The 27,168-nt window shown below is 45.1% G+C and overlaps 1 protein-coding gene across 5 annotated transcripts in view; it reads right to left on the reverse strand.

The window, feature by feature from the left end:
- PROSER1 (proline and serine rich 1) overlaps positions 1-27,168 on the reverse strand; it is a 209,071-nt gene that overhangs the window by 2,748 nt on the left and 179,155 nt on the right. For 3 of the 5 annotated variants that reach the window (XM_078657236.1, XM_078657237.1, XM_078657240.1), the window contains 2 exons: positions 17,814-17,973; positions 2,380-2,442 (listed from right to left, as the gene is read on the reverse strand). In XM_078657236.1, the coding sequence (XP_078513362.1) occupies positions 2,380-2,442; positions 17,814-17,973 (223 nt within the window). The remainder of the gene's footprint in view (positions 1-2,379; positions 2,443-17,813; positions 17,974-27,168) is intronic. The other 2 variants (XM_078657239.1, XM_078657238.1) reach the window with 1 other exon arrangement.

Genomic DNA, 27,168 nt, shown 5'->3' on the forward strand with positions numbered 1-27,168 from the left:
GAAGAAGCAGCAAATGAAAAAATACTTAAATCGACCAAACAAACATTGCACAGAAAGCAGACCAGTAACAAGGGGAGTAGTACAAACCCTCTAAGAAGCTTTGGAAATTGCAAACAGCTCCCTAATAGCTTGGCCCGTAGAAAAGCCCTCAAGATCCCTGAAGTGACCTTAACCACGCCAAACTCAACCCACGGTGTTGTTAACCCCTTTGACGCTCATGACGAGCTCAGCTCGTCATGAGGTACGCCTGTCGTACGCTCATGACGAGCTGTGCTCGTCATTAACCGCGGGATTTGCGAATCTTTAGCGCACAGCGGGAAAATGCTTAACGCGGATGGTGTTAAATAAGGTGAGGGCTGCCAAAAGCACCATACGAAAACTTTCACCCAAACAGTTCTTCCTGGTGCTGCAGATGAATAAAAGATGTTTTTGTAAACCACCTCAACATTACACATATTTTCAGTTTTGGGAGCATGAAGGCTCAGTGGACACTCTGGGATTTGAACATGTAACCATGATGTCAAACACAGTTCCCGATAGTAGACACATTAGTCCTCTGGACTACCAGGTCATTTTGCGTTCCTCACATCAGCTATTTAATTGGAACACCCACAGGCATAACCCTAGGATCTCCTACTTCTAAATATTTGACTTAAGAACAGCCTAGTGAACAAGTTACGTACCTTCGGTAATGCTATTTCTGGTGGAGACTATCTAACTGCAGATTCCTCACCTTAGAATATTCCTCACGTGCCAGACTGGATCCGAAAACATTGAAGGAGGACCCCTGTGTGCCGTGAGGTGGCATCCACGCCGGATGTGACGTACACAGGCCTATATAGGCACCATCCATGCATGCTGACTTCAGTTGCTTTTGTGCCTCTTCCAAGTCCGCAGACTCAGAGGCAAAGCCAAAGTGGTCATTTCCAGTGTGTAGATATCATAAGTGGGATCTTTTTAAGTGAAAGAGTCCACTTGCGGTTAGATAGAGTCTAATAGTAGAAAAGGCTTTACTGGTAGTAACTTGTTACCTGATAGAGACTTTTAACCGTAGATTACATACCTTAGAACAGATACCAGAGCAGTACTTCCCAGGAGGTAGGTTCGTGAACTGGCTCAAAAGAAAAAGTAACGGAGGACCGAACAGGCATAATTGCCCGTTGTGATGGACCTGGCTGCTCAGAGTACTGCTTCATAAATATATAAAGTGCATCCACATCGCAGCAAGGCAAATGTTAGTACAGGCACTGTGTGTGCTAACGCAGTAGAAGCAGCATTGCCTCTGGTTGAATGGGCCCACAAGCCATCAGGAGGGTGCTTATTTACTAAAGCGCACAGAGGGAAACACATTCTTAGATGTGTGGGTATCAATCAAGCAAAAATATATAAGGTAGGAAAAAATGATATTAGCTCCTCCACTTGAGAGCCTAGTCCCCAGGTAGTTACTTTAAATAATTAACCACTCACCGAACTTTCCACAATTCTTTCAAACCTATATTTGTCTTTAAAAAAAAAAAAAAAGGTATTTTTACACAGCCTGAAATATTACACATAAAACATCAGAATTCGATGTTCAAAAAACAAAAAGCGTTCCCAGTCCCTTCCTACCCATCCATTATATTTCCAGTTGCAAAACAATACAAATATCCCGGCAATCCGAGGGGAGATAGTCTATTACACACAAAAATGAGGGGTGCTTCCACCTCCACTTGGTCCATGCGAAGTGTGTATTTGTACAGTACTATATATAATTTTCATAAAATGTAAAAAAAAAAAGACATACAAAAATGGTTGACCAGAAGAAGAGGAGTCCAACAAATTGAAAATTATATGTAGTACTGTACAAATACACACAACACAGGGACTAAGTAGAGGTGGGAGTATCCCTCATTTTTGTGTGCAAGGAACTGATATAGTTTTTTTCCTACCTTATATATTTTTTCTTGATTGATCCCCACACAACTTCTTGTGTGTTTGTCTCCGTTTGCTTTTTGCCTAGATGTGCTGGGTGATTAGTGCTAAACCCCTTGGTCTTATATATATTTACTAAAGCGTAGTAGATTTTTAATGAAGAGCAGGATCCAGTGGGATATAGCCTGTTTCTTCAAACCTAAGAATCCAATAAAAGACTGATCGTCCACTCGGTGGGGGTGTCTAGTTAGATCAGTACAGAAGCTCAGAGCCCTCTAGGCAATGGAGACGTTCCTCTTCATTAGAGGGGTGAGGTGGAGCAAAGAATGTTGGAAGGGTAATAGTTTGGCCAACTTGAAAAGGCATCACCACCTTTGATAAGAAGGATGTACACATCCGGAGAACCAACTTGTATGAGTAGTAGGAAGTATAAGGAGGGTTAACAGAAAGTGACCGAAGCTCACTCACCCTCTGGGCGATGTTATAGCCACTAAGAAGACTCTCTTCAGGGCAAGCAATCGGATGGAACATCTATGGATGGGTTCAAACAGGGAACACATAAGAATGGTCAAAAAACAAATTCAAGTCTGTTGGAAATTGGGCCACTGATTGAGAGGGGTTAAACCCTAATCAAGCAGCAACCACATTTTCTGTCAAATTAACTTGTACTTAACCCTCTGGTAACATGGCACAAAAGCAGTTAGGTTTAACGTAAGTAACAAAGTGTAAAGCATTTATGCATCACTTCAAACAGAAATAAAGTAAAAACACAACACAAGAAAAATCCCACACCAATTTAGAAAACAAAATGTAATGAATAATTCGAGACCAAAACGACAAACATACAATCAGTAGAAACGGAGATTTGCAATTTTAAAGATTTAAGCAAAAATAGTGCCAAGTAGCTGAAAGCACCAACTGTGGTTATCTGGTCGCACCAGACCGGGGCAAAGTCACACATTCAGGCCAACCGGGATGAAGTGCAGGCTACATACAGGGACCAAGTTAGGCCTGCTGAACAAGAGTACCTTAAATCTTGGATCAATCAGTCAATCAAGTATTTGTACAGGGTGGTTTCTCACCGCGGGGGTATCCAGGTGCTGGGAAACTGATGGCCTGTAGTCCAACAGCCAAGTCTCGAGTACTTTCCTGAAGTCAGAGAGGGAGGGCGCGGTTCGCAGGTGGAAGCAGAGTCCATTCCAGATTTGGCGGTGAGGAAGGAAAAGGAATGACCTCCGCAGCGGTTTTGACAAATGCATTGGAGGTCTGCGAGGAAGGTGGAGTGGAGTTCTCTGGTGGGTTGGTGAAAAATCTGGCAGTGGTTTATGTGATTGGGTCCGATGTTGTGTGGGGCTTTGTATACGAGGGACATTTCATTGAATTGACATCTGGAGCTGGGATCCATCTGAAAATATTTTGTAGCATGTGGAGGATGTGAAACAGAAGGAGAACATTGCGTTGATTTGTTGCTTGAGGGTGAGTTGGCTATCGATGATCATGCTGAAGTTGCGGGTGTGGTCTGTTGGGATAGGGGTTGACCTGAATGAGGTGGGTCACCAGGTGTCGTCCCATGGTGAGGTGTTTTTTCCAAAGATGAGCACTTCCGTCTTGTCTGTGTTCAACTTCAGACAGTTGAACCTCATCCAAACAGCGGAGCTGGTCATGGCGTTCCTGAAATTGGAGCTGGTGGTTTCGTGGTCATCGGTGAGGGAGAGGATGAGTTGAGTGTCGTCAGCGTAGGAGATCATGTCGAGGACGTGGGTGTTTACGATGTCGACCTGCTGCATCATTAAGGCGTTGAAGAGGGTGAGGCTTTAGGAGAACCCCTGAGGGACGGCGCAGATGCTGTCTTGGGTTCAGAGGTAAAAGATGGTAGGCAGATTCTCTGGGTGCGTCCTTTGAGGAAGGAGTTGATCCACTTGAGGGCGTTGTCCCGGATGCTGATGTGGTGGAGTCTGGAGGTGAGGGTGTGATGGGAAATGGTGTTGAACTCTGCTGAGAGGTCGAGCAAGATTAGGGCTACCTTCTCTCCTTGGTCAAGGAGGGCTCTGATGTCATCCACTGCATCGATCAGTGCTGTGGTTGGCGTGGAAACTGAATTAAGAGGCCTCGAGCATGTTGTGTTCTTCCAGGTGTTCACAGAGTGTTCGGTTCATGGCTTTTTCCAGACCTCTGGCAGGGAATGATAGCAGCAAGATGGGCCGGTAGTTTTAGAGTTTGCTGGTGTTGGTGGATGGTTTCTTCAGGAGTGGCTTGACCTCGGCGTGCTTTCATGAGTCAGGAACGGTGGCCGTGGTGATGGAAGCAGTGAGGATGGGAGTGAAGATGCTGCTGATTTCCTCTGTCCCAGGTTGAAGGCATGGTGGGACAGGGGTTGGTAGGTGCTCAAGAGTGAATCGTGTTCATGATGGCTGTGGTGTCATGTGCTAGTCCAGTCGGTGAACTGGTGTCAGGAGTTGCTTGAAGTTGGTCCGTTAAAGCTAACATTTTCAGTAGAGATCTGACATTTTGTCGAAGTAGTCTGCGAAAGGGTCACAGAAGTCCTTAGAGGGTTGGATCGTGTACTCAGTGGCTGAGGGGCAGGAGAACTTTTCTGATGATGCAGAATAGCCCCTTTGTGCGGTTAGCACTAGTCTCGATACGGTTAAACAGGGTGTCCTTCTTCGCCGCCCTGAGGTGGTGATATTTGCCGAGGGCTGCTTTGAAGGTGCTGAGGTCTGTGGGGCTTTTCTTCCATTTTCTTTCTAGTTGCTTACATTCTCTCTTTAATGGTCAGAGTTTGGCTGGGAACCAGCTGGGGTGCTTGCTGGATCTGCTGGTGTTAGATTTCCTTATGCGGGCGACAGGATTAGCGCAATTAAGGATCCAGTCAGAGAAGATGCGAACATCTTGCTCGAGGTTTTCGGAGGGGTTGGGTCTGTTGATGTTGAGGGTGGTGGTCCATTTGGTCTCAGTGATTCTTCACCACTTGTGGTGTGGGGGGATGGGGATGCGAATGAGGGTACTGGTGAACTTGTGATGGTAAACTATACGATGCTGTGGTGTGTACAGGTCACAGAGCGTTGCGAGGTCCCACGTTGAGGATGTGCTGCTCAGCCCAGGCGATGAGAGGTCCTGGTGTAGAGATGCGTTGTGCAGTGGCAGTTCAGAGGAGCTACGAGGTCGTGATGCAAAGTCCTGCATCGTTGTCCACGATGCCTTCGTAGAGGGGTTTATGAAGCAAAGTCCTGTGTCAAACATGTGTTGTGCACCGTCCCGTTCCGATGAAGTTGTGGAGCTTGTGATGTGTAGTCGTGCGTTGTCGTTGAGGATGTCATCGATAAAAGGCTTGCAATGCGAAGGCCTGCGTCGAGGATGTGTAGTGCAGTGGCGGTTCTAAAGAGACTGAGGGCTGTGGTGTGAAGTCCTGCGCTAGGGATGCATTGTGCAGCGTTTTATGAAGAGTTTTGGGAGGGACTGCATTGGTTCTGCTGGGACCACAGCTGGGCTGGCAGAGCACCTTCAAGTCCACTTTCAAGGCTCTGGAACTAGGATGGCACAATTTGGGGAACAAGGTGCACAACAGACTGAGTTCAGGTGCTGGGTTCAAGATGGGAGATGCCTGTTACATCCCAGAGGCTTCTGAACAGGAGGGAGGCCAACTCGACCTTAGAGCCAGTCTGGTGGTCCTGGGTTCAAGAAACAGGTCCAATCCTTCACTCATGCAGCAGGCAGGAGATGTTTCTAGAGGCTTCCACCCCTCTGTGGTGTCAGGCATTCACTTCCTCCTTGACCCGGCCTCAGATTGTCTAGGGTCACAATAGACTACTGTCAAACACTTTGTGATGTGCGAGTGTGGTAGGTGACAGCTCTGCCCCCTCATCAAGTCAGAAACGGCTCATCCGGTCAACACCTTTTGTTTTACTGTGAGCAAGCAATACTCCAATATCAACTTTCAGCTACACCTAGTCATGTGACCCAGGGTACAGGCAGAAGACACCAAATGCTTAGGTCAAAAAAATGGCAACAAGATAGCAGGACCATTCCTGCATGTGCAGAGCTCTTGTGTACACCCAGAGTTGAGGCCAAAGCAAAGAAATGAGCAGTCCTCACCCGTGTCCACTCTAAACCAGTTCTGAGGGTAGCTTCCCACCCACTCTGTTTGGAGCAAGCCTAGCAGCTAGTGTGGGCCATGGTGACAAAGCCTTTCCCTTCATCAGATCTCTCCTTACACTAAACTATGAATGAGCAGGCCCTACCTCTGTCCTTTTCAAGTTAACACATTTCCTGGGTCCACCCCCACTGTCACAACTTATTAAGGTCAAGCATTTGGCTAGACAGATGCTGGAGAGCCAGTGTAAATCTTGCTGCACAATATACAAGGAACAGGTAGGCAAGTTAAATAAATATGTAAGGGGTAAGCCAATTTAACCAAATTGAAGTGGAGAGCACAGATACTTTGCACCTTTTTAGCAGTGGTAAAGCTCAGAGTTAGAACATCAAATAAAAACAGTGTACAGAAAAAGTCGAACAATCTATGGTGGCTATGCAGAAAAGGCAGATTTACTACATATATGAATTGTGCTGAAAAATCTGTTAGATTTCATTCCTGAGGGCCTGATCAATAACCTTGTGTTAGTTTAAGAGCTACACTCGTAGTACCTTTCATTGTCACTGATGATATAGTAGAACCAATGCTAAGCCTATGACTTAACAGTTCTTTAACCATTATAACTAGTATGGAAAGATTGGGTAGCGTCTGAAGAAGTCATGCTAGCAACAATAATTTTCACAATAGAACATACTGAAATAAGCATTTAGAATCAACCCAATATTCTTCAACTTGGAAAGGCGACACTGGTCACGGACACATCCGAGACTTGATGTGTGAGGACAACATTGCAAAAACGTTGCACAATGCAAATAATTTATACCTGCACTCCTGAAAAAATGACCTTGGGATATTCCATGAGGAGCTATCGGAAGGAAATTCTGAATTTAGTACGAACTATATCTTGACCATGTTTATGTGATCTACCAGTGCCCCTGGTTATGCTACATCTTTTGCAGGCTTTCCACTAAAGCAATCTGTAAAATGACCCTAAATTCAATCACAACGCTTGTTTTGATCTGATGTCCTGCATATCCAAATTGTGATCTAAGAGTTGTGAAGTGGTGATATTTTAAACCACGTTTTCTGTCTTATACAGTTTGCTTTCTACCCAGACCAACTCCCACATTCTGATGCTAAATAGTTTAATGTAGGCAAATCTAAGTGGAGGTCTGAAATGCAGATGAACAAGTACTCACTCAAATGTTGATTGCTTTTGTGCAGCTACTAGACTTCTTTAATAGATGGAAAACGTTTGCCTACATAAGGGGTGGAAATGATTCAACTCAACACCATCTGAATGCTGTAATTTCATACTGTTTCTAGTGCTATCCCAGATGCAATTTACCAACCAGTCTGTTGATTTTAGTAGTGGAATTTTTTTTTTTTTTTTGCAAATTCCAATTTTTAGAGGGTAGAGGATGTACCTGAGATGGTGAGAGGTCTTTCAGAACAATCACAAGGAAGGGTAGAAGCAATGAAGCACGGTTTTAATACACAGGGTGGATTGGGTCTAGTCTCGACTTATGTTTGGACCTTAAAGAAATTTAAAGGAAAAGTTCCTGAGAACGTAAAGTTCAGTGGGGTAGGGCAGCAGTGGTGTCCTAGGAGGCATTGCCACCTGAAAGGCGCTGGACTGAGTAGCAGTGAAGATTTCTAAATTCTGAACTTCTCATTTTTTGGGAATTTAAAAATCTCAAGTGGGATGAAGCTGCAGGCTGTAGCCAGAGAAGGCTCCACGAGGCTGGATACCGTTGCTCAGAGGTTCAGCTGAACATTATTTTGCTGCTGTTGAGAAGGCCGTAGTGGGAGCTAACACAAAGTCAGGCCGACTGGCAATGCACCTTGGCCGTATAGGTGAGCAGGTAGGTCCTGATCTCCTGCCAGCTTTCAGGCCACTTTTTGGTAGAAATGATTTCTACGTCTTAAGTTTTGACTGAAGAATTCCCTTTAGCACCACTTTCAAGGGTCAGGACTGGTTGCGCACCACTTGGTGGGATAGGACTCACTTCAGGTAGAGGCCAGGTGCAGGGTTAGAAGGACTCTGAAGCTTATGTCATGTCCCTGTAGCTCACACTGGAGGCCATCAAACTACCCCTCGTGTCACTTTGATAGTTCTAGGATCAAGCAACAAGGCACGCCTCACAGAGTACAATCTTCTGAGGGTAGAAGGCAAGCCTTAAGGGGCAGAGCAGTCCTATGGTAGCCGCAAGGCAGTCCTCTGAAGTACAAAGCAGGCCTTAAGCAGAAGGGCAGTTCTTACGGGGTAGAGCAGTCCTCTGGTAGACGCAAGGCAGTCCTCTGAAGTACAAAGCAGGCTTAAGCTGAATGGCAGTCCTCTGAAGTACAAGACAGTCCTTCTGGGTGGCCTCCGCAGATCCAGAAGTGTACTGAAGAGTTGGTCTGAGGGGCCAATATTTGTATCTAGTGGCAGCCTTTTAAGTGGGGAAAATGTCTAGGCTACTCCCACATTTGGATCTGGAAAGTTCCTTCCTTCCCTCGCCCAGACTCCATGTAGTCTAGTGTGACAAAAGACTGGTATCAAGTTTCTTCGTGAGTGTGCTGGAGGCAGCCCTTTGAAATGTAAGAGGGGTAGAGAACAGCTCCACCCCTCCCATCCCATCCCATCCTGCCAATACTTAGTCCCCCTTCATCTCACTGCCTGGGAAGATACAGAATGGCCAACTGCCAACTATTAACAGTCATGAGAATCAGGACGCAGAATGCAGGCAGCAAATGGTTAGGAAATGAAAATGGCAACTTTCTAAAAGTAGCATTTTCGGAACTGTGTCTTAAAGTCTGACCTTCATCAACAGAGAGGGCTTTAAATTACATATTTAGACACCCAACTCCTCACTACCAAGACAATAACACTTAAAAGTTCTTGTCCAACTTTATAAATACACTGCACTCTGCTCTGTGTTAGGCCTACTCTAGGGGTGACATATATATTAAAAAGGGAGGTTGAAAATGTTGAAGCCCTTTAAGGAAATGCATCACCACTGGGTGTAGGAAACGGTAATTTTGTTGCAATCCTTCCCACCCACACTTTGACACCATTAATACTACTAGGTGCTGGATTTAGACTCCGACAGTGCACTGAAGCCTGCTAACCAGACTCCAGTGTCAAGTGCTCTTTCCCTAAAACAAAGTAGGTGTTTGTGTCACAGTTGGCACACACGCTAGCACCAATGTAAATCCCTAGTAAATTGTACCCCAAGTACCTAGGGCCTAGGTACTAGAGGGGGTTCCTAAGGGCTGCAGCATGTACTATGCAACCCCAAGGGACAACACACAAATTGCATGCAGACTGCCATTGGAGGCTGCGTGACATGGTGCAAATCATGTGCGAAAACACAACATTGCTGGCTCAGTGTGCCATGCCAAAGTCACTGCATGTAATATATGAAGGTCACCCCTACAGCAGGCCTTGTAACCCTAAGGCAGGGCGCTTTATATCATCTATGAGGACATATCTGCATGAGCAGCTATGCCCCTGTGCTGTCAAATTCAATTACTAGATGGTACAAGTGAGCAGGGAAGCCAATTTGGGTATATGTACTGGGCACTGGTCATTGCGGATTACCCAGCTACATGATGGCTTTTCTGAAATCTATGGTGTTTGGTATCAAACACCTTGACTTAATAAATCTGTACTGTTACCAGTACTAGATTTATGACAAGCACATATAGGGTAAACTAAATGTGCTCCCTGAAAAACCTACCAGTATCTAGTGTGCTGGCTGACTGGTATCATCCAGCCTGTCACCACAGACAAGCTTCTGACCCCCTGGAGGTAAGAGCCCACGTCTCTAAGATCAGAAACAATGTCTGCTCTGCAGGAATGTGTTCACACCTCCTTTAGCATGATGGCTAGTGATTTATCATATTAAGACCTGGGCCTTCAAAACCCCTGCTTTCTTTAACCCCTTCGGCACGGCCAGAATTTCGCCACAGTGCGGCGAAATTCCACGCGTGCGCAGATCGGATGGCTCCCGGACGTCAACGCACACGGCCATCGTGGCGTCGGATGGCCGGGGGCCGTCCGACGCAGGCAAGGGGTTAATATGCAACCCTGGTTTCCTCCAGACCTGGGAAATACCACCCCCTGCTCAGGGCTCATTTGGCACGAGGACAGTTGGGAAATTAGCAGTTGGGAAATTAGCTATGCAGCAGGCATGTGGCACCTCCAGGATAGTCACACCCCCAAGGTGGGCTACCTGATGTACTCCACGAAAGAAGGGCTCCACCATGTTGTTTTTCATGGAACTAGGAATCTTGGGTAAGGGTTATGAACACTCCACACTGGAAGTGGTCTGATAGGGGGTGCAGTGAGCTCAGGTTTAAGTAGCCCTATGGCTACCACCCTTCTCTTCCCATTACACTCCTAAATTTAGTGTTTAGGTGGTCCATGACACCACGAACTTCGATTCACTTACCAGTAAGAAAATAGACAAAGTAGAGCTGAAGATGTGAGAATTGTGGACCAGCATATAACCTTGCACAAAGACCTGTCTGACTGCTGCCCTCCCGACAATCACCGACACCGACTCGTCCAGAAGCAAAACAGGCTGCCCAAATCCTTTGAGGTCTGCCCAGGACTTCACTAACCCAGCAATATTTCTCTTTGAATGGAGGAGCCACTTCGATGCAGCAGCAGGCATCAATAACATCTGCCCGGTACAGTTTTCTGTCGACCCCGTGACCCACCGAGGGACAACAACCCCAAAAAGAAGCCTTTGTTGCTCCAGGAAGTCAGGTCCATCTCTCTAGGACCCACCGGAACCGCCCAGCACCATTACCCAATATACTGGAGACAGTTGCAAGTACCAAGGCTTGTTTGTGTTTCGTCAGAACACTACAGCAGCCAAAACTTACCTGCATGTTGAGGGACTTCAAGAGAGGCCAGCCCCACACCGAGAGTGGCCCTGCTGTGTTTCTTTTCTCTTCTGCAGATGTACCAAGAACCGCAACAGCCTAACTCACTGATCCGCCGGAAAAACCACCTCTGCACCCGAGCTCCCCAGCCCGGGCCCACGTAAACGGATAGTATATCTCTGGTCCTGGGACGCTCAAAGATGAGCCCCCCATGTTGAATTCTGCCAGAATGGTCCCCCAGTTCCCTTTTGTAGCCTTTTTCTTACAGGTACTTTTCCCCATTGACTTTAGAATGTAGCGTTCGAGGCTACCACCGCTTAAAGCACCTCTGCACCAAGGCACCCAAGGGCAGGTAAATTTGAACTGTTAGTGCTTTCTTGGACCTTGACCCCTACTTACCTTAAGTCCAGAAGAACGGTGCTGTAAGTCGTCTAAGTGTGTCTATGCAGTGAATGTTTCTCCCATAGACAAATTGCAAAAAAAGCTAAAATGGCAGACATAGGACACTTAATTGTCCCCAAAGCAAGACTTTGCTGGGCCAAAGACGGCAAAACATCAGACAATTTAAAATGAAGTAGGTCGACCTATTTATCGCGCACCATGCCACAAACTTGGCCCAACAGCAGACGTATTCAGATTTGGTAGAGGGACACCCACAACCTTGGGAAGAAGGTCAAAAGCACTCAAATTCCGCTAATGAATCTAAAAAGCATGGAGAAGTGTGCGTAGGCTCCGGTGCTGCTCTGTTGTGACAGGATGGGCTCCTGAAGGGGCAGCTTGATAGGAAACATGCTCAGGAATTTGGGATACCAAACTCTTCTTGCCCAGTCTGCTGCCACCAGCATAACTTGGGCCCAGTCTTTCTTAATCTTCTTTAGAAGTTGAAGCAAGAGGGGTATCAGTGGAAAAAAACACAGTAGTCCAGAGTTTAACTCTACGCAGAACGAGTCTACGAACAAGAGTCGCTTTGCAAACTCCAACACACAGAAATGTTGATATTGTGAGATCTAAGCAGTGGAGAACAGATTGAGGCGAAATTCTCTCCCATTGGCAGAAGAGACTTTGCTTCACCTCCTGATGTAACTGCCATTTGTGATCCGCTAGACACTGATGGCTGAGTTTGTCCGCCCTGGCATTCAAAGATCCTGCTAGGTGCTGCACCACCAGGAAAATCAATTAGTGCTCCAGCCACGTCCAGAGGTGAAGGGCCTCCTGGTACAGAGTACATGACCCGCCCCGTCCTGCTTGTTGTAGTACCACATGGCGGTGGTGTAGTATATGAATACCTGAACCACCCTTCCCTGAATGGAGGGCAGTAAGGCTTTCAGCATTAAGTGGATGGCTTGTAAGTCCAACAGGTTGATGTGGAGCGCAGCCTCCCCTGGAGACAAGAGTCCTCTGATCTCTCCTTCTCTCAGAAGGCTGCCCCAGCTTAAAAGTGATGCATCAGTTACCACTGTCAGCTGTGAGTGGGGTTGGGTAAACGGTATGCCACTGACCAAATTGTGGTCCTGTAGCCAGCACTGCAAGTCCTGTACAGTTTCCTCCAAAATCTTTACAAGTGCGGAGAAGTCCCCTTTATGTTGCAGCCACTGGGACAGCCCGCATATGGCATGTGGAGTTCTTGACCGGCAGGAGGCCATCAGCTTCAGAGTCCACCTCACTGAGATCTGGAGTCTGCGCTGATTGAGACAGAGGCAAAACAGCACAGCGTTCAGAAGGTCTCAGATGAAAAGGGAGCGGCTACAAAGAAGTCAGGTTTGACTTCAGCACATTTATTGTGAACCCCAACAATGTGAGAAGGTTCGATGTAGTCTAAAGGTAGGTGATGACTGCCTGGGGTAAGCCCACCTTCAGCATCCAGTCAGTGAGGTAGGGGAAGACCCCCATGATGTCTGCAGATGAGCTGTGAGCAATGCCATCACTTTCATGAACACTCGAGGGGCGGCGGTGAGGTCAAACAGAAGCACAGTGAATTGAAAATGCTCCTGGTCCATCGTGAACCGCACGTAACACCTGCGGATCTGAAAGACAGGAATATGAAAATAAGCATTCTGATAGCGTCTAGTCTCTGGGATCGATGGCAACCAAGACCTGAGCCACGATGAGCATCTATAATTTGGCTTTCCTCAGGTTCAGGGTGAAGATCTAGAATAGGACACAACCCACTGTCACTTTTCGGCACCAGGTAGAAGCAGAAATAGCAATCACAAACTACTTCGTGCATCCGCACTCTCCCTGTGGCTCCTCTGACAAAAAGGGACAGGTGGCTGTCCGATAGCCGTTCTAGGAATGGTTACAAGGGAGGCAGGGTTTCCAGGAAAGGGAGGGCATTAAGCTGCTGAATAATCTTTAACACCCACTTGTCCGTGTCATGAAGTGGCAGATTTTGTTGCCGAAAGAATGGCTGTGTGGTGTGAAGAACACAGTACAGAGGCTTGAAATGATGCGGGAGGAGATGGAGTAGCGGACTGGGCTGCCCTTGCTCATCACGTGATATATGGAGTCCTCAGCCATAACCACAGATGGAGGGAAAAGACTGCTGGCCGGGGAGTAGGGGGGAAATGGGGCTGCTGACAACATTAGGATCACCTACCAGAGCCATGGAAAGGGCGAAACAGCACAGGTGGCAAGAGAGGAACAGCAGACAAGGCATCCACAATATCAAGGCTATAGCGAACAGAAAACTTCACTGCATAACTGCCGTCTTGCATGTCCAGGGAAAGGATAGCCAAAACTCCTCAGACACCATAGGAAGGACTTGGGCCAACGAGTCCCACAGTGCGTGGGAGAATCTTCTCAACAGACAAGCAGTATTCACAGAGCGCAGGGCAAGACTGGTGAATGAGTAAATCCGGTGCCCAAAAGTCTCAAGGAGTTCTAATAACTGATCTGGCAGGGCGGAGGGGATTCGACTAGGATTAACTTTGCTTGCGGAAGCCTACACCACCAGACCTGTGCTTAAATGGTAAAATATGAAGTCCAGGTGCTCAAATGTTTATCGGAGGCCACACCAACTTCATCCACTGGCTCCACCCACTTCCTCCACCAGCTCCACCCACTTCCTCTATTGGCTCCAACTTCCTCCAGACATTTAGTTGAATCAGCCATGAATACATTATTTTCAGCAGCCAACCTGAAGTTCATTTAAGACTGTAATTGGTAAAGGACAGGCAATCCTCGAAAGAAACTGAACAACAAAACTTATCAACTCCCCCCTCTGAAACATCTTGAAGTGCTATGAAAACAGTTCATCTGAGTTCTCTGTAGCAGTAGAACATATCTGAATTGTGCATACAGAAAATACTACCTTCCTTCTCATCCTTACCCAAGATCACTTATTGGTACAATGGAATTCACTGTGACTTCTCAAGCAAGCCATTACGCATGATTTTAATTTCCCAGTGTGTAAATTAACAGTGTGTCTACATAAACAACAGCATCCAGTATGCTTAACCCTTTCATTGCAAGGCCTTCCCCCCCGTGCGAAGCCTTTCTTTGGCTATTTTGGGTAGTTTGAGCTTAGGCCTCTGTACCTTTTTGACCACATAAGGTATCCACGCCAAATGTGCGTCCTTTTTTACCAACATCAAGGGGATTCTAAAGGTACCCAGGGTTTGTGGATTCCCCAAGAGAAAAAAGTGCTGCAAATGAAAGAGTCTGGTCTTTTCCCTGCAAATAGTATCAAAAAAGAGTTTATGGGGCTGAAATCACAATTTTCCCAGCTTTTAGGGAATGACCGACTTTTGTCACAAAAGCAATTTATTTTACACGGTGTTGGCATTTGTCTGGGAAATAGTCTATTTTTTGTGCTTTTAACCTTCCAGTTAATGGTAGAAATGGGGATGAAAGCAATAACGGATCCTGGAAAGCTATACATTTTAGAAACGTAGACAATTCTGAATTTAGCAAGGGGTCATTTGTGTAGATCTTTCAAGGTTTCTTTATAGAAACTAAGTTAAACATAGGAAAAATTGAAATTTACTTGAAAAAAACAGCCTTTTGTGTCTACGTTTTTACCTGTAACTTCTTCTAATTATGACAGCTGTTTGAAAGCAATATACCGTTACATCCGCTGGACCTTTCTGGTTGTGGGGATATATAGGACTTGTAGGTTCACCAAGAACCCGACTAACCCAGAGAAAATAACTGAGCAGCGAATTGCAATTTATTTTTATTATATACCGGGTATATAGCAATTATTCTGGGAAAAGGTATACATGGAAAAATCAGTATGAGAGGCACCCATGTATTTCTGAAATGGGAACAAAAATATAGAGTTTAGAAACAGTAGATATTTGCATATTTCCAAAATTGGGAATACCCATACTAGCGTGAGAATTATAGGTAATTTTTCAAAATGACTTCTTTTTTACACATTGTCTTTCATTTGGAAGGCAGAAATGCATCGAAAGTCAATAAGTAATAAAAGTTGCTCTACAATTCTGTGTTACCCCAATTCTCCCGATGAAAATGGCACCTCACTTGTGTGGGTAGACCTAGTGCCCACAACAGGAAACTGCTCAAAACGCAACATGGACACACCACATTTTCACAATGAAAAATTACCCCTTTTTTTGCAAAATGCCTAGCTATAGTTTTTAAACCCTAGCTCTGCCGGCAGCTAAGGAAACCTCGCAACATATACTTTTTTTAAACTAGACACCCAGGGGAATCCAGGATGGGGTGACTGGACTGGCTCTCATCAGGTTCTGTTACCAAGAATCCCTTACAAACCTAAATAATTGTCCCAAAAACACATTTTCCTCACATTTCTGTGGTGGAAAGTTCTGGAATCTGCGTGGATCCACAAAATTCCACCCACCCCACGTTCCCCAAAGTCTTCTGAGAAAAATGGTACCTCACTTGTGTGTGTAGGCCTAGTGCCCGGGACAGGAAATGGCGCAAAACACAACGTGGACACCCCACATTTTCACAGTGAAAAATTAGCCTTTTTTTGCAAAGTGCCTAACTGTCATTTTTTAACCCTAGCTCTGTGGCGTCACTAGGGAGTCCAATGGTAATTGTCCCTTAATGTAGGCTGGGTCAGATGGTGCTGGCTTGTATTTCTTATCTACCCTTGGGGTAAGAATACGGGCTCTGACTGGGTCATTAAATATGTCATCAACGTGCCTGATCATACCCTTTGACATGGTGAGTGAGTGTGATGGCTTTTGTGTGCTGCTCAGTGTTTCAAACAGGAAATCATCCTTAAGGGATTCTTTGTGCAGCTGCCCACCGTGATAATTGGCTGGCAGCTCTACGTCACAACTCTATGTAGCCTACACTGTTATCCGGTGGAGAGGGTTTCGTAGGGTAAAGGTCAGGATTTTTTCCCGTGGGATAGTTGATATTGTAATCGGTCCAGGGGTCTGGAACTAATGGTACATTGTCCCCATCCCCACCCCTAACCCCATCATCATCATCCTGCTCTTCAGGTGTGTGTGGTGGTGAGTGCTCAGGTGAAATCATGAAGTGTTGAGGTTGAGGAGAAGGAGGAGATGGAGGAGGAGAAGGATTAGTCCCGACATTCTTCCTCTTCAAAAAGAATATGGTAGGCCTCCTCTGATTCAGGTTTTCTTTTCAGTGTCAGTTTTGTAGAGATATGTCCAGTAGTTGGATGGATGAACAAATCTAGTTGTTTCAGTTCCGGCTTGCTAGACGGAGCATCGAAAAGTTGTTCCAGAGATGGAGCGGGCACATACAGTTGGTTTGGTGCCGAAACTTTTAGTGCCAATGGTTTCTGAGCCGGGGTCTTGGGTCCTGAGGATTTCAGATCCAGAAGCGTTTTCAGTGTCGAAGGTGGTTGGCTGGAGCTGGTCTTCGATTTCGATCCAGAAGGTTTCAGATTGGAGCCCGATTTCTGTTGGTTCGAGTCTGCGCCGGAAGGCTTTTGAGCGTGTTTTTATGCTTTGCCAGGGCATCAGAAATGTGTTCTCAGTGCTGACCGTGGCCCGGGGTTGGACCGGAGCCTTTTTCTTAGAGTGAGGTGTAGTCAGAGATGGCGATGGGATCTTGTTCTTCCTTAGCTCCCATAGAGTCTCTGGCCTCTTCTTGTGAATCTTGTTCAAAGAGGTCCGGAACAGAGCTTGCATATTGGCTCTGCATGTCACATCGGTTCCGACAGTTGCAAAGTGTCTTCTTGGAGCAGAAAGTCTTGCACGTGTCGCAGTTCTGTTCTCTGTGCTCCAGAAACAAGCACAGGTTGCATACTTCATGTGAGTCGGTGCACGCAAACTTTGCGTGGCACCAAGGGCAGAATTTAAATGGAGTCCGTTCCATCGATTGCGAGGCGGACTGACGCAGGTAGGCCTGAAGGCCTTCCACGAGCTTCCCGACCGAAAGAAGGTTTTTTAGAAGTAAATACGATATGCAGAGAATGGGATACATGATCGCAAACAATACAGTCGAGGATGAGTGTATCGCGTACCGAGGGAAACCGAAGAAACGGTGTTGAACCGGAACGCAGCAATTCACGTCTGAACCCGATGGTGGAAAAAAACAATCTAACAATGGAGCCGATGCGCGTGCGTACTATCACCGAAAGGAGGAGTCACCTAACTCGTGATTGGAAAAGACTTCTTCGAACAAAAATAAACTGAAAACATGCAGAGCTAACACTAGATGGCAGTAAAATGCAAAGCATGTGATCTACAGCTCACATGCCTCGAACATATAGTTTTTGGGTAGCAAATCTCAGGAAAATGCTACAATTTCACCTCACACTTTTGCATGGTTCCTTAATATAATTTCCAAATAATCCAACAATATCACCACCCAAAATCTTCTAATCATGGTAAAAAGAATGCAAAACACCAAATTTTAAGAGGCAGGCAGAATGTGGTATTTTGAATAAAACACATCCAGCAAATTGTTTCGAAACTCCAAATCTAACTCCATTTATTATTAACAAGAATTACATAAGCAACAGTACCTGCAAGAGTGCTGACTGTGCTGCCACTGCTGCTGCTGCACTCTGCTGTAAACCTTGCAATGTGGATGGGGAATGGCTTGGAGAAAACCCTGGGAGACCCGCGAGTGACAGAAGTCCAGGAAAAGCAGCATTACCTCCTGCTGGTAACCCAGAAGACAAGCTGAAACAAAGAACATTTAGTAGGAATTAAGCTGTTTTTGATCTATGTACATTCTTTATTGCAGAAGACTTAAGAGACTTCAGAGTGGCTTTTGAACATATCTTGGAAAGAAATGCAGGCCTATTGGCCACAATCAGTAATGACTGTGTCCTTTCCGTTAAAAATATTTATTTATTCATTCATTCATTTTTTCTCTCTCTCTCTCTCTCTCTCTCTCTCTCTCTCTCTCTCTCTCTCTCTCTCTCTCTCTCTCTCATATAAAAGATAAACAGAAGGGTTGTCTTCCATCTTAATTTTCTTAATAAAACGTACCACATTACATTGTTGTAATAAACAGATAGGCCAAATAATAAAAACCACTGATGAAACAATATGCACGATGACCCGTTGTAATGCTTTAAAACTGTTTCATTATTCGAAGATAATTTCTGACATAAAGAAACTTGCTTGTATATTCCCAATTTCATCTGCCTATATATTTGCATTTCAAAATGTTGTACTAAGGAACAAGCGGGCACTTTTATGTCTCCTGTTTCCACTGGTAAGGTGCCAGCATAGTTCAACGTAGTGTTGTGCTCTTTGCATGTGTATCAGAATCTAGAAAGACAGAAATAACTTTTAAAGTCTCTAAAAAAATGTGGTGCAGAAGACTAGTTCAACGCATGCCTGCCTCTCCATTTGGCGAGCCCATCACCCTCTAAATTGTCCAGTGTCCATCAACAGAGTTCACAGAACTAGAGCGGTATGGAGTATCCTTGCAAAGATGAAATGGCCTATGGGAGAAATATTTAAATATGACATGGTCCATTATCAATATAAGGAACCAAAAACAGGGCAACCTCTTATTGCTAGATCAGGTAGTTAAACAATTTACATTTACAATAAAAAAGGAGGAGCCGTAGCAAATTAGGACCAGGGTAAAGCATAAATACAGTCTATCCAAAATTAGAGTCTGCAGGCAATGAATCAGAAGGTTTTGCAGACAGTCTGAGGAATGCTGCAAGCACTGTCCCAGTTATCTACTACAATCGGAACATGCTTTTGTCAGTTGTGTTCATTATTTTGAAGGGGTGACAATTACCAACCTAATAAACACAATCTGGTTTGGTCAAAATACAGTTCTGAGAGAATCTAAGCTCAACTCCTTATTGCTAAGCTAAGGCACAAGCAGCAGGCAATCATCATAGAAGTGCTTGCTAAGTTCAAGAAGTACCACATATTTTGAAGTAAAGAACACAAAATTCTCCCCAAAAAAGAGAAGTTAATGAATGAAAATGCATCCAGATGCTTAAAATAGGATAAACGTCATCAGAGATATAACACTTTGAATTTTAAGACAAAAAGGACCTAGAAAAAGTAACCTGTCATTAAAATACACAACAGTTAGCGGTTGACTGGGATCTTAGGGACAAATTCAGGCTGACTGTGATGGAGTGGAGATCGGATACACAATGTGGGGCATTATAGTGAAGATTTTGCCTTTGGTCTCTGAAATGGGAATCAAACTTCTTTGAGATATGGTGCAAGGATGAGCCCAACGAGGGCCCCTTGAAGCCAGATAAATCATTGTCGAAATCCAGCTGAAGCTCTTGGTTTTGTGGCCAAAATCTCAGAATGAAACACAGCTGGATTTGTGGGCCGGACATACGTATCTCCTGACTCTTGTACATGGTTTAAGCTTTGGGCTTAGTCACTTTTTTGGTCATCAAAAATCCTTGTCCCCTCACCTCATTTTGCAACACTTCCTCTTTGGCTTATGCAAAATTACCCAGGAGCCACTGTCAGTACATCATAAAAAAACCAAAAACCGAACAACTCCCTCACTGAAAATACACAGTCAAATATCAGTTGAAATTCAGCAAATCTGAAAAGCCCTCACCAGATTTTGTGTACAAGCACACCATAATTCACGGATATGCAATTTACACTTCCGAGCTGACAGTATGTTAAACAAGCATTGGCAAAGATATCTCGGCAAGATGCTGAGCATCATACCGCAAAAGTAAAATAGAAAAAAGGTGAAAAAATGGTACAATTATGTGGTCTGCGTATGGGTGCCTACAAAGTATGTGGTCTGCATATGCGTGCCTACAAAATGATGCGGGCACTGTTTTTTTCTTCTTCTTTCCATTTACTGTTCCAAGATGGATTAGAGAATAAAATTTTGTTTTAAAAGTACTGTGAAAGTTTTTTTGCCTGGTACTCCACAAGCTAAAAAAACGAGATTGTGAGGGCAAACGAGTGGCAGGTGAGTGAGAGGAAGCAACAGGAAGTGAGTAGGGGAAAAGCAGCACAAGAGTTGAGAGGAGAAGCACACCAGTGTTAAACGAATATGGAGCGCAGGGAAGGCAGGTAGTCTGGCAGGGGAGAACCATATGAGAGAGGGCTTGCAAAACGAGGCAAACAACATGGAAGATGGGGTTATTTGGTTGGAGGGAGAAACACAAGGGAGGGTGCTGGAAAACAAAACATGCACTGTCATGAAGTGTTTGATAACATTTTTTAAAAAGCAGATTCTTAAAAGTGAGCAGTGGACCAGCTGATCAAAAAGATTGTAAAGAGACTGGTAAAGAGACTGTGCTTCAGGGGATGAGCAAGCAGGAGACGAAAATCCAATAAATATGAAGCTAATAAAGAGTGACTATAAAGCCAACAAATGGCAAGGAATGGGTGGGTTGTAAGCCCCTTGTAAGTTCTTGGTAAGCCCACATTAAGACTTTTGCATTCAGCCAGTTTGTACGGTCTGGTAGGCAAGTCCATAAAAAATGGTTGTCTACAAAGATCAAAATATAGCGGGATGTGAATTATGGTGTGCAATGTACAAAGTAACATTGGTTGACCCACAGACATCTATCTAAACCATTATTAAATTACGTGCCTTTTCACATTTGTTTTGAAGCCCATAGTGGTGCAGCAGAGCTAGCACCTTCCCTACTCCACTGTGGCCCACAGCACAGCATTTTGCAGACCAGGGAGAGGAAAGATAAAAGCTTCCTCAGTGCTAACTTTGCAAATGTGAGGACAGCAACTGGTAGCTGCTATGAACATTTTACAAAAAAACTCCCTTTCTTGGGCAAGTTAACACCTTCAGCGTGGCGCGAATTTTCGCGCTGTGCTGAAGGTTCTAAAAAACGGGCGGGGCCGTGACGGAACGGTTCCGTCATTAGCACAGCCCAACCGGCGCTCATGACGGAACCGTTCCGTCACAAGCATCGAAGGGGTTAAGGGGGTACTAAAGAAGTCCCACCACACTAAGGCAAGTGGGGTGGAGGGAGGCGGGGGGTCGGGAGGGGGGGGAATTGGGTGCAGCAACAAATATACCACCACCCTGTGTCAAGGGTGGTGGCAGCAAAGGAACATCCCCTCCATTTTCAGGAATGCTGAGGCTTGGGGGTTGTACACACCCTCTTCTTTCATGAGTAAGCTGTGGTTGATTACAATGTTGCTTATTCCCACATTTGGGGACACAGCGAAGTAGACTTCCTAAGCCCTTAGAGCTATGACTACAGCAATATTTCTTGCAGAGAAAGGGAGCACTGACGAGTAACCTACACTCCTACCTGTAGGCGACACACATTTGGTAGAAAGACATTTTAAGGAAAACATTATCTGCCACAAGAGTAAAGGGAATATGAGGAGTCAACCCCGTTTTGTAGCCCCCAAATTAGTACAAACACAATATTGAATTCTATTAAAATGGAATTATTATGCCCCAAACTATTGTAAAAAATATGGATAAGAACTGTCAGATTATCATACAAACACAACCAAAGCCAACCAAAATCAGAGTAATTGTTGCTGCCTATTTTGTAGCCTAAATTGCAATCTGATTTGTGTCAGAAAACATGGCGTTACACCAATAATACTGTTACCAAAATATAGACACAGCCAACCTTAGGAATCATGCGTTTACACCCTAAGAAGTGGTTACTATGTTTAACTATTAAGGGACTAGACCCCATAAAGTGACCTTTCATATGGGCAAGGCAGGGGTACGAAGCTAACGAAAATTTAGTTAAGGCAGTAGGGCTAAAGGCAGCCTACATAGTCTCTCATTGCTATTGGGTATAGCACCAAATGCCCCCACCTGTATTTTACAAATAAAAAAATAAAAAACTCTACAGATTTTCACAAAACATTTTTTTAAAATATCAAAAAGCCTCCAGCCAGGAATAGAACAGGGAAGAAAGGCCAGACACAGCTCTTGTACAACCCAAGGGGATTACGTCCTACAAAGTTGCAGTTTAGTTAAAAACAGACATTTTTCATAATAAAATTGCAATGTCACCAAAAAGGAATGCACTGCATGCCAACTTCTCTTCCGTTTCTCGCCCCTACCCCACCCCCTATGTAGGTGAACAAGGCAATATAGAGGTTTAGAAAAGGAATTAGACTTTGTAATGTCCTTAGCGATGTGGGGTTGCAGGTCGGTAGGAGAAATCTGTTCCAACACCCTTGGCCAGGGTGTTAAAGCACACAAATGTACTACTCCACCACCCCCCTGAGATCCTAGGGAAAGAGGATGGGTCAAAGAAGCCTCTTTCTTATCCCTACTGAAGTTCCAGGAGATTTATAAATGCAGCACTGGTAATGCTGCAGAGAATTGGGAGGTCCACCACCCTTGGACAAGGTAAGGTTGCCCAGCAGTAATCCAATACCCCAGGTGGTAGCATAAGGCCACAAAATCCATCACAACTGGGAAAGATAGGGGGCAAATAAACCCTGCAATGCTCCATTGGGAAACAAACAAACACTTACCCCTTCGGCAAAATTGAGGGAATAATAAAAATAAATAAATAAACCACACAGCCAACATGAAAACATGGGGGGCGGGTAAGCATCGTAAACCCAACCCTTACTTTGAGCAAGGTGTATGTGCAGCGTTTGAGTCAAGTACTTACCCCTGCCCATGGGAAAGTCAGTGGGGAACAAATGCATTCCTATTGACCTTGGGAAAGGAAGCAGGAAAGGGCGCAACAAAACCCTAAGCTCGTGGTTAATCAGCCAAAGACACAGACCTCCTGCCTCTCACCCTTAGGCAAGATGGTGAGAACAAGCTAAGGCACCTCACAAGTGGGCAAGACTTTAAGGATGGGCATGATATACCATCCACCAGCACTGGACAAGACAGGGGACTAGCAGTAACATCTCCATTTATTGGTCAAGGTTGGGGAGGTTAAAGATGGCAGCTGCCCCAATACACAAGGAACCAAGATAACCACCAGCTGTCCTTGGCCTCTTTCAACTACACACAACATAAGTGGGAGGAAGGCTGGGAAAGCTGAAAACTGCCTCATTACCCTGTTCCCCATTTCCCTGTTTCCAGTACTGAACTCAACATTCTAAACACTAGAAGAACTGTGTATCTATTACAAACAATGAAATTCCCTGAAAAATCTAGTGGGGCTGAGGGAAAAGGGTAATCGCTATTGAAACAAGCATTTGCAATGCAATAGGTCTCCCATTTACGCAAGTTTGAGCTATTGACATTGCAAATAACAACGCCTTTTATTTTTGTTTTAGTTTTAAAAACATAAATAAAAGGCATTGTCTTTTACAATGCCAATAGCTTAAACTCGTGTAACTGCAACCTATTGCATTGCAAATGCTGTTTTTAAAAATGCGCTCCAATTCTAAATGCCGGTGGCTGCCCTGTTCGGCTTACATCCACTAGGAGACATACAGATTGAGCTTCGTCTCTTCAGCTTGTGAACAAGTAAGCTAATTATTTTCTGAAATGCCTGATGGCTTGCTCCTCGAATAAAATATATAGAAATTCGAATTCTTCTTCTTTGTGTTTTAGTCACGCGGAGACATATTGCCAAACCTAAATCCTTTAGTAAACATTGGGTCTACCGGTGCACCAGAGGACAGGAGAAAAGATTAATTGCTGCTGCAGGTACGCTTGCTATTTGTTTTTAAACTATTCTCTTATTGAAGGAGCCATACGCTTTTCCTTATCTTTTATAGACGAGTTCAATCGCCAGCGACACATCTTGCTCAATTCTAAAGCTACTACACAGAAACTAAGATGGCCATGAAAAGCTGTACACTGGACTATTGGAAGGTATGCGCTTGATAAAGTATTAGCGCTGACAGAAAAAAGATTACCTGTTTCTGCAGGCAAGCTTTGTATCCTTCACTCGTGCTTACCATTAGATCTCATAAATTACACATTACTAAATTGATGTATGCGCTTATTATTACTTTTTAGAGACGGGAGTAGCAGCAATTTCTTGTGCAATCCTAAAAATAAATATTGACAAGAAAGATAACGAAAAGTTGGACATTTGACAGGCCAGCATTTTTTGAAGGTATGCCCTCAATAAATTATTCGCTTTTTCGAATAGTGGTTTCCCGGTAGTATACATGCTAATATCAATGCGTCTGCTTTTATTTTTTAACTTTCAGATACAACTAATTCCCTGAGCAAAACATATTGTTTTAAGGATTTCATAGATAAACAAGTCAGTCCCACTCACCACCCTGGTTGTGTTCCTGGCCAGTTTTTACTTGTGGACTTATTGCTGCCTCCTGCGGACGAGTTTCTGCAAAATCGTTTAACACTCCCAAAAGGCACACAGTCAGCAAGTGAATCCAGTGGTGAAGTGTCCAATTCCAAATGCTCTGTGATAATGTCGACACTGAACCTGATGAAAGCAGGCCTTGAGAGTCAGGAGCTTAAGGTAGTTAATGTGGAGGCACCTTTGCTGCAGTGACCATATGCCCTGAATGGCCAGTTGCTGAAGATGCGCTCCCCAACAAAAAAGCGAGGCGTTCTTGATGATGGCACCAGCAGGTCTATGAAGATCTAACTCTGCAACAGGTTGTTGTTGTTCCACCACTGCAGAGAGCGATGGGTGTTGGACTGTATCAACACTAGATCCTCCCAGTGACCCTTCAGATTGTGACCATTGCGTTGATATGTATCGTTGGAGCAGGCGCATGTGAAGCCAGGCGAGGAGAACTACAGCTATACATGAGGCCATCATTCCTAAAAGGTGCATAACTGTTCTGACTGTCAATTTATTTGAGTGAATAAGAGATAGCAACTGCTGGAATATCTGCAATCTTGCCAGACTGGAATAAGCCTTGCCAGTGACGGCACTGAGTATGGTTACCAGAAAAGATTGAAGCTGAAGAGACTGAAGGCTCTACTGGACAATATTTATTGTGAAGCCCAGAGTGTGGAGGAGAAGGACAGTGGTATGGGTGCGAGGGAGACTTGCTTGCACTCTTGATCAGCCAATTATATAAATCAGGGAATACATGAATGCACAAATAACACTTATTACGATACGAGCAACTACCACAGTGAGGTATTTTGCAATTACTCTGGGAGCAGTGCTGACCCAAATGCCAAATCTTTGAATTAATAATGATGAGCGCTTACTACAAAACATAGGTAGAGGCAATAAGTGGGATGGATAAGTACGTGAAAACAGGCGTCCTTCAGATCGAGATCTGTTATAAAGTCGACTTGCTGCAGCAGAGGAATGACATCATGAGTAACCATGTGGAAATGTTCTGATAGGTTGCATCTGTTTAGGGGCCTCAGGTTGAGCATTGGCCTTTTTGGGCATGAGAAATTAAAGGGAGTACATTCCGTTGCCGGGATGTAGCAATGGTACAAGCAATTTTGCTCCTTTAAGGATGGGCGGCTGAACCTCTTCCTGAAGGCGGCACTTGTGCTCTGTGGGGAAGGTGTTTTTGTGGGGTGGGATGTTTGGTGAGGTTTTAGTTAGCTGAAGGAGAACCGCATTTAATGATGGAGAGGACCAACTGGTTGAAGGTTATCTCGTCCAAGTGTAGAAGGAACCCCTGTAGTTTCCCACCGACAGACGTAGTGCGATCGGGAAATATGTATTTGTTGGGGCAGGGGGTGTTTGGGAATGCAAGAGTCACTGCTTGGTGGAGGCGGCTCCTTTGGCTCTCATTTTGGTGTTGTTGCCTCTGTAACCTCCAGTTAAATACTCCTGTGTTGATTGCTGGTTTTATTGTTGCTACCCCTGGCAGGAGGCGAGAGAATCTGAGAAAGTGGTTTATCTGCCCCTCCTTTCGTGAACTGCGAAAGGAGCCAAGGAGAGTTGATGTCTGAAAGACATCCATTACCTTGCCTGTGGTCCATAGAGTTTCACTGTCAAGCAGCAGGTTCGGAAGATGCTGTTGCACCACTGGCTTGAAGTCAGAGACACAGAGCCAGACGCGAAGCCTGACCAAGATGCTAGGCTAGTATTAACACCCCTGGCAGCAGTGTCAACTGCGCCAAAAGCACAGTAATGGTGGCATATGAGATGGTTTTGCCTTCAGTAACCAGCTCTTGTCCACGCAGTCTATACTGCTCTGAGAGGTGATGGAGGAGTTCTGCTACCTCCACTTGAGCAAGGGGAGAAACTGGAGGGTGCATTGTGTTTTTGAGAGCATTTCTATCAAGAAGTCATTGTCTTCTTGGGTGATGTGCTTACCTTTATGAAAAGGAGCCACCCTTTGTATAACCTCCAAATATGAGGTATTGTGATCAGGTAGGTAATGTTTTGCCAGGCACAGATCACGGTCTGTATTGCCTGGGGGAGCAACATCTTAGTCGTCCCTCGGGTCGTCCTGGGTTCAGGATCACAGAGTGCATTACAGCGTTCCCCTGGATACAATGAGCTGCCCTCTCCATAAGAAGAGTGTTGACACCTCCAGTGGAGATGGCAGATATAGTGGTGGCAGTAAGGAGGAGGGGTAGCTTGAGCAGGGAGAAGGGCTAGTACCTGTCCATATGTAATTTATGCTTTGGAGTGGGGGGGGAAAATCAAGGCAAGTTGCTCCTCAAAGGACAACTTTCTCTTCCTTGGCAGTCTCCTGTGGTTTGGTGGTAGCTTCGTGGAGATTTTCCCAGTTTGTTGGTAAATGAAGTCACTTTTGGCAAGCGTTCTGCTCCTGGAGAATTGGCTGCTCCCAGTCGTCGGAGCGGACTGTAGATGGTTCTTTCGGTGGAGAATGGGTATTTGGCACTGCCAGGGTCCTCAACATTAAGGCCTTTGGTGCCAATGGCAGCTTCGATGCTTCAGTGCGGAGGACTGCTTTGGTGTAGATTTTGGTAACACCTTAAATGCCAGAGCCTGCGGTCTCAGAGGAAGGCCACAGCTTATGAGGGGTGTTTGTGCATGGAGAAGGGAGCAGTGTCAGCTCCGATGGCTTCAGTCAATG

The sequence above is a fragment of the Lissotriton helveticus genome, chromosome 8 (assembly GCF_964261635.1).
Source record: "Lissotriton helveticus chromosome 8, aLisHel1.1, whole genome shotgun sequence".
NCBI classification, from domain to species: Eukaryota; Metazoa; Chordata; class Amphibia; order Caudata; family Salamandridae; genus Lissotriton; species Lissotriton helveticus.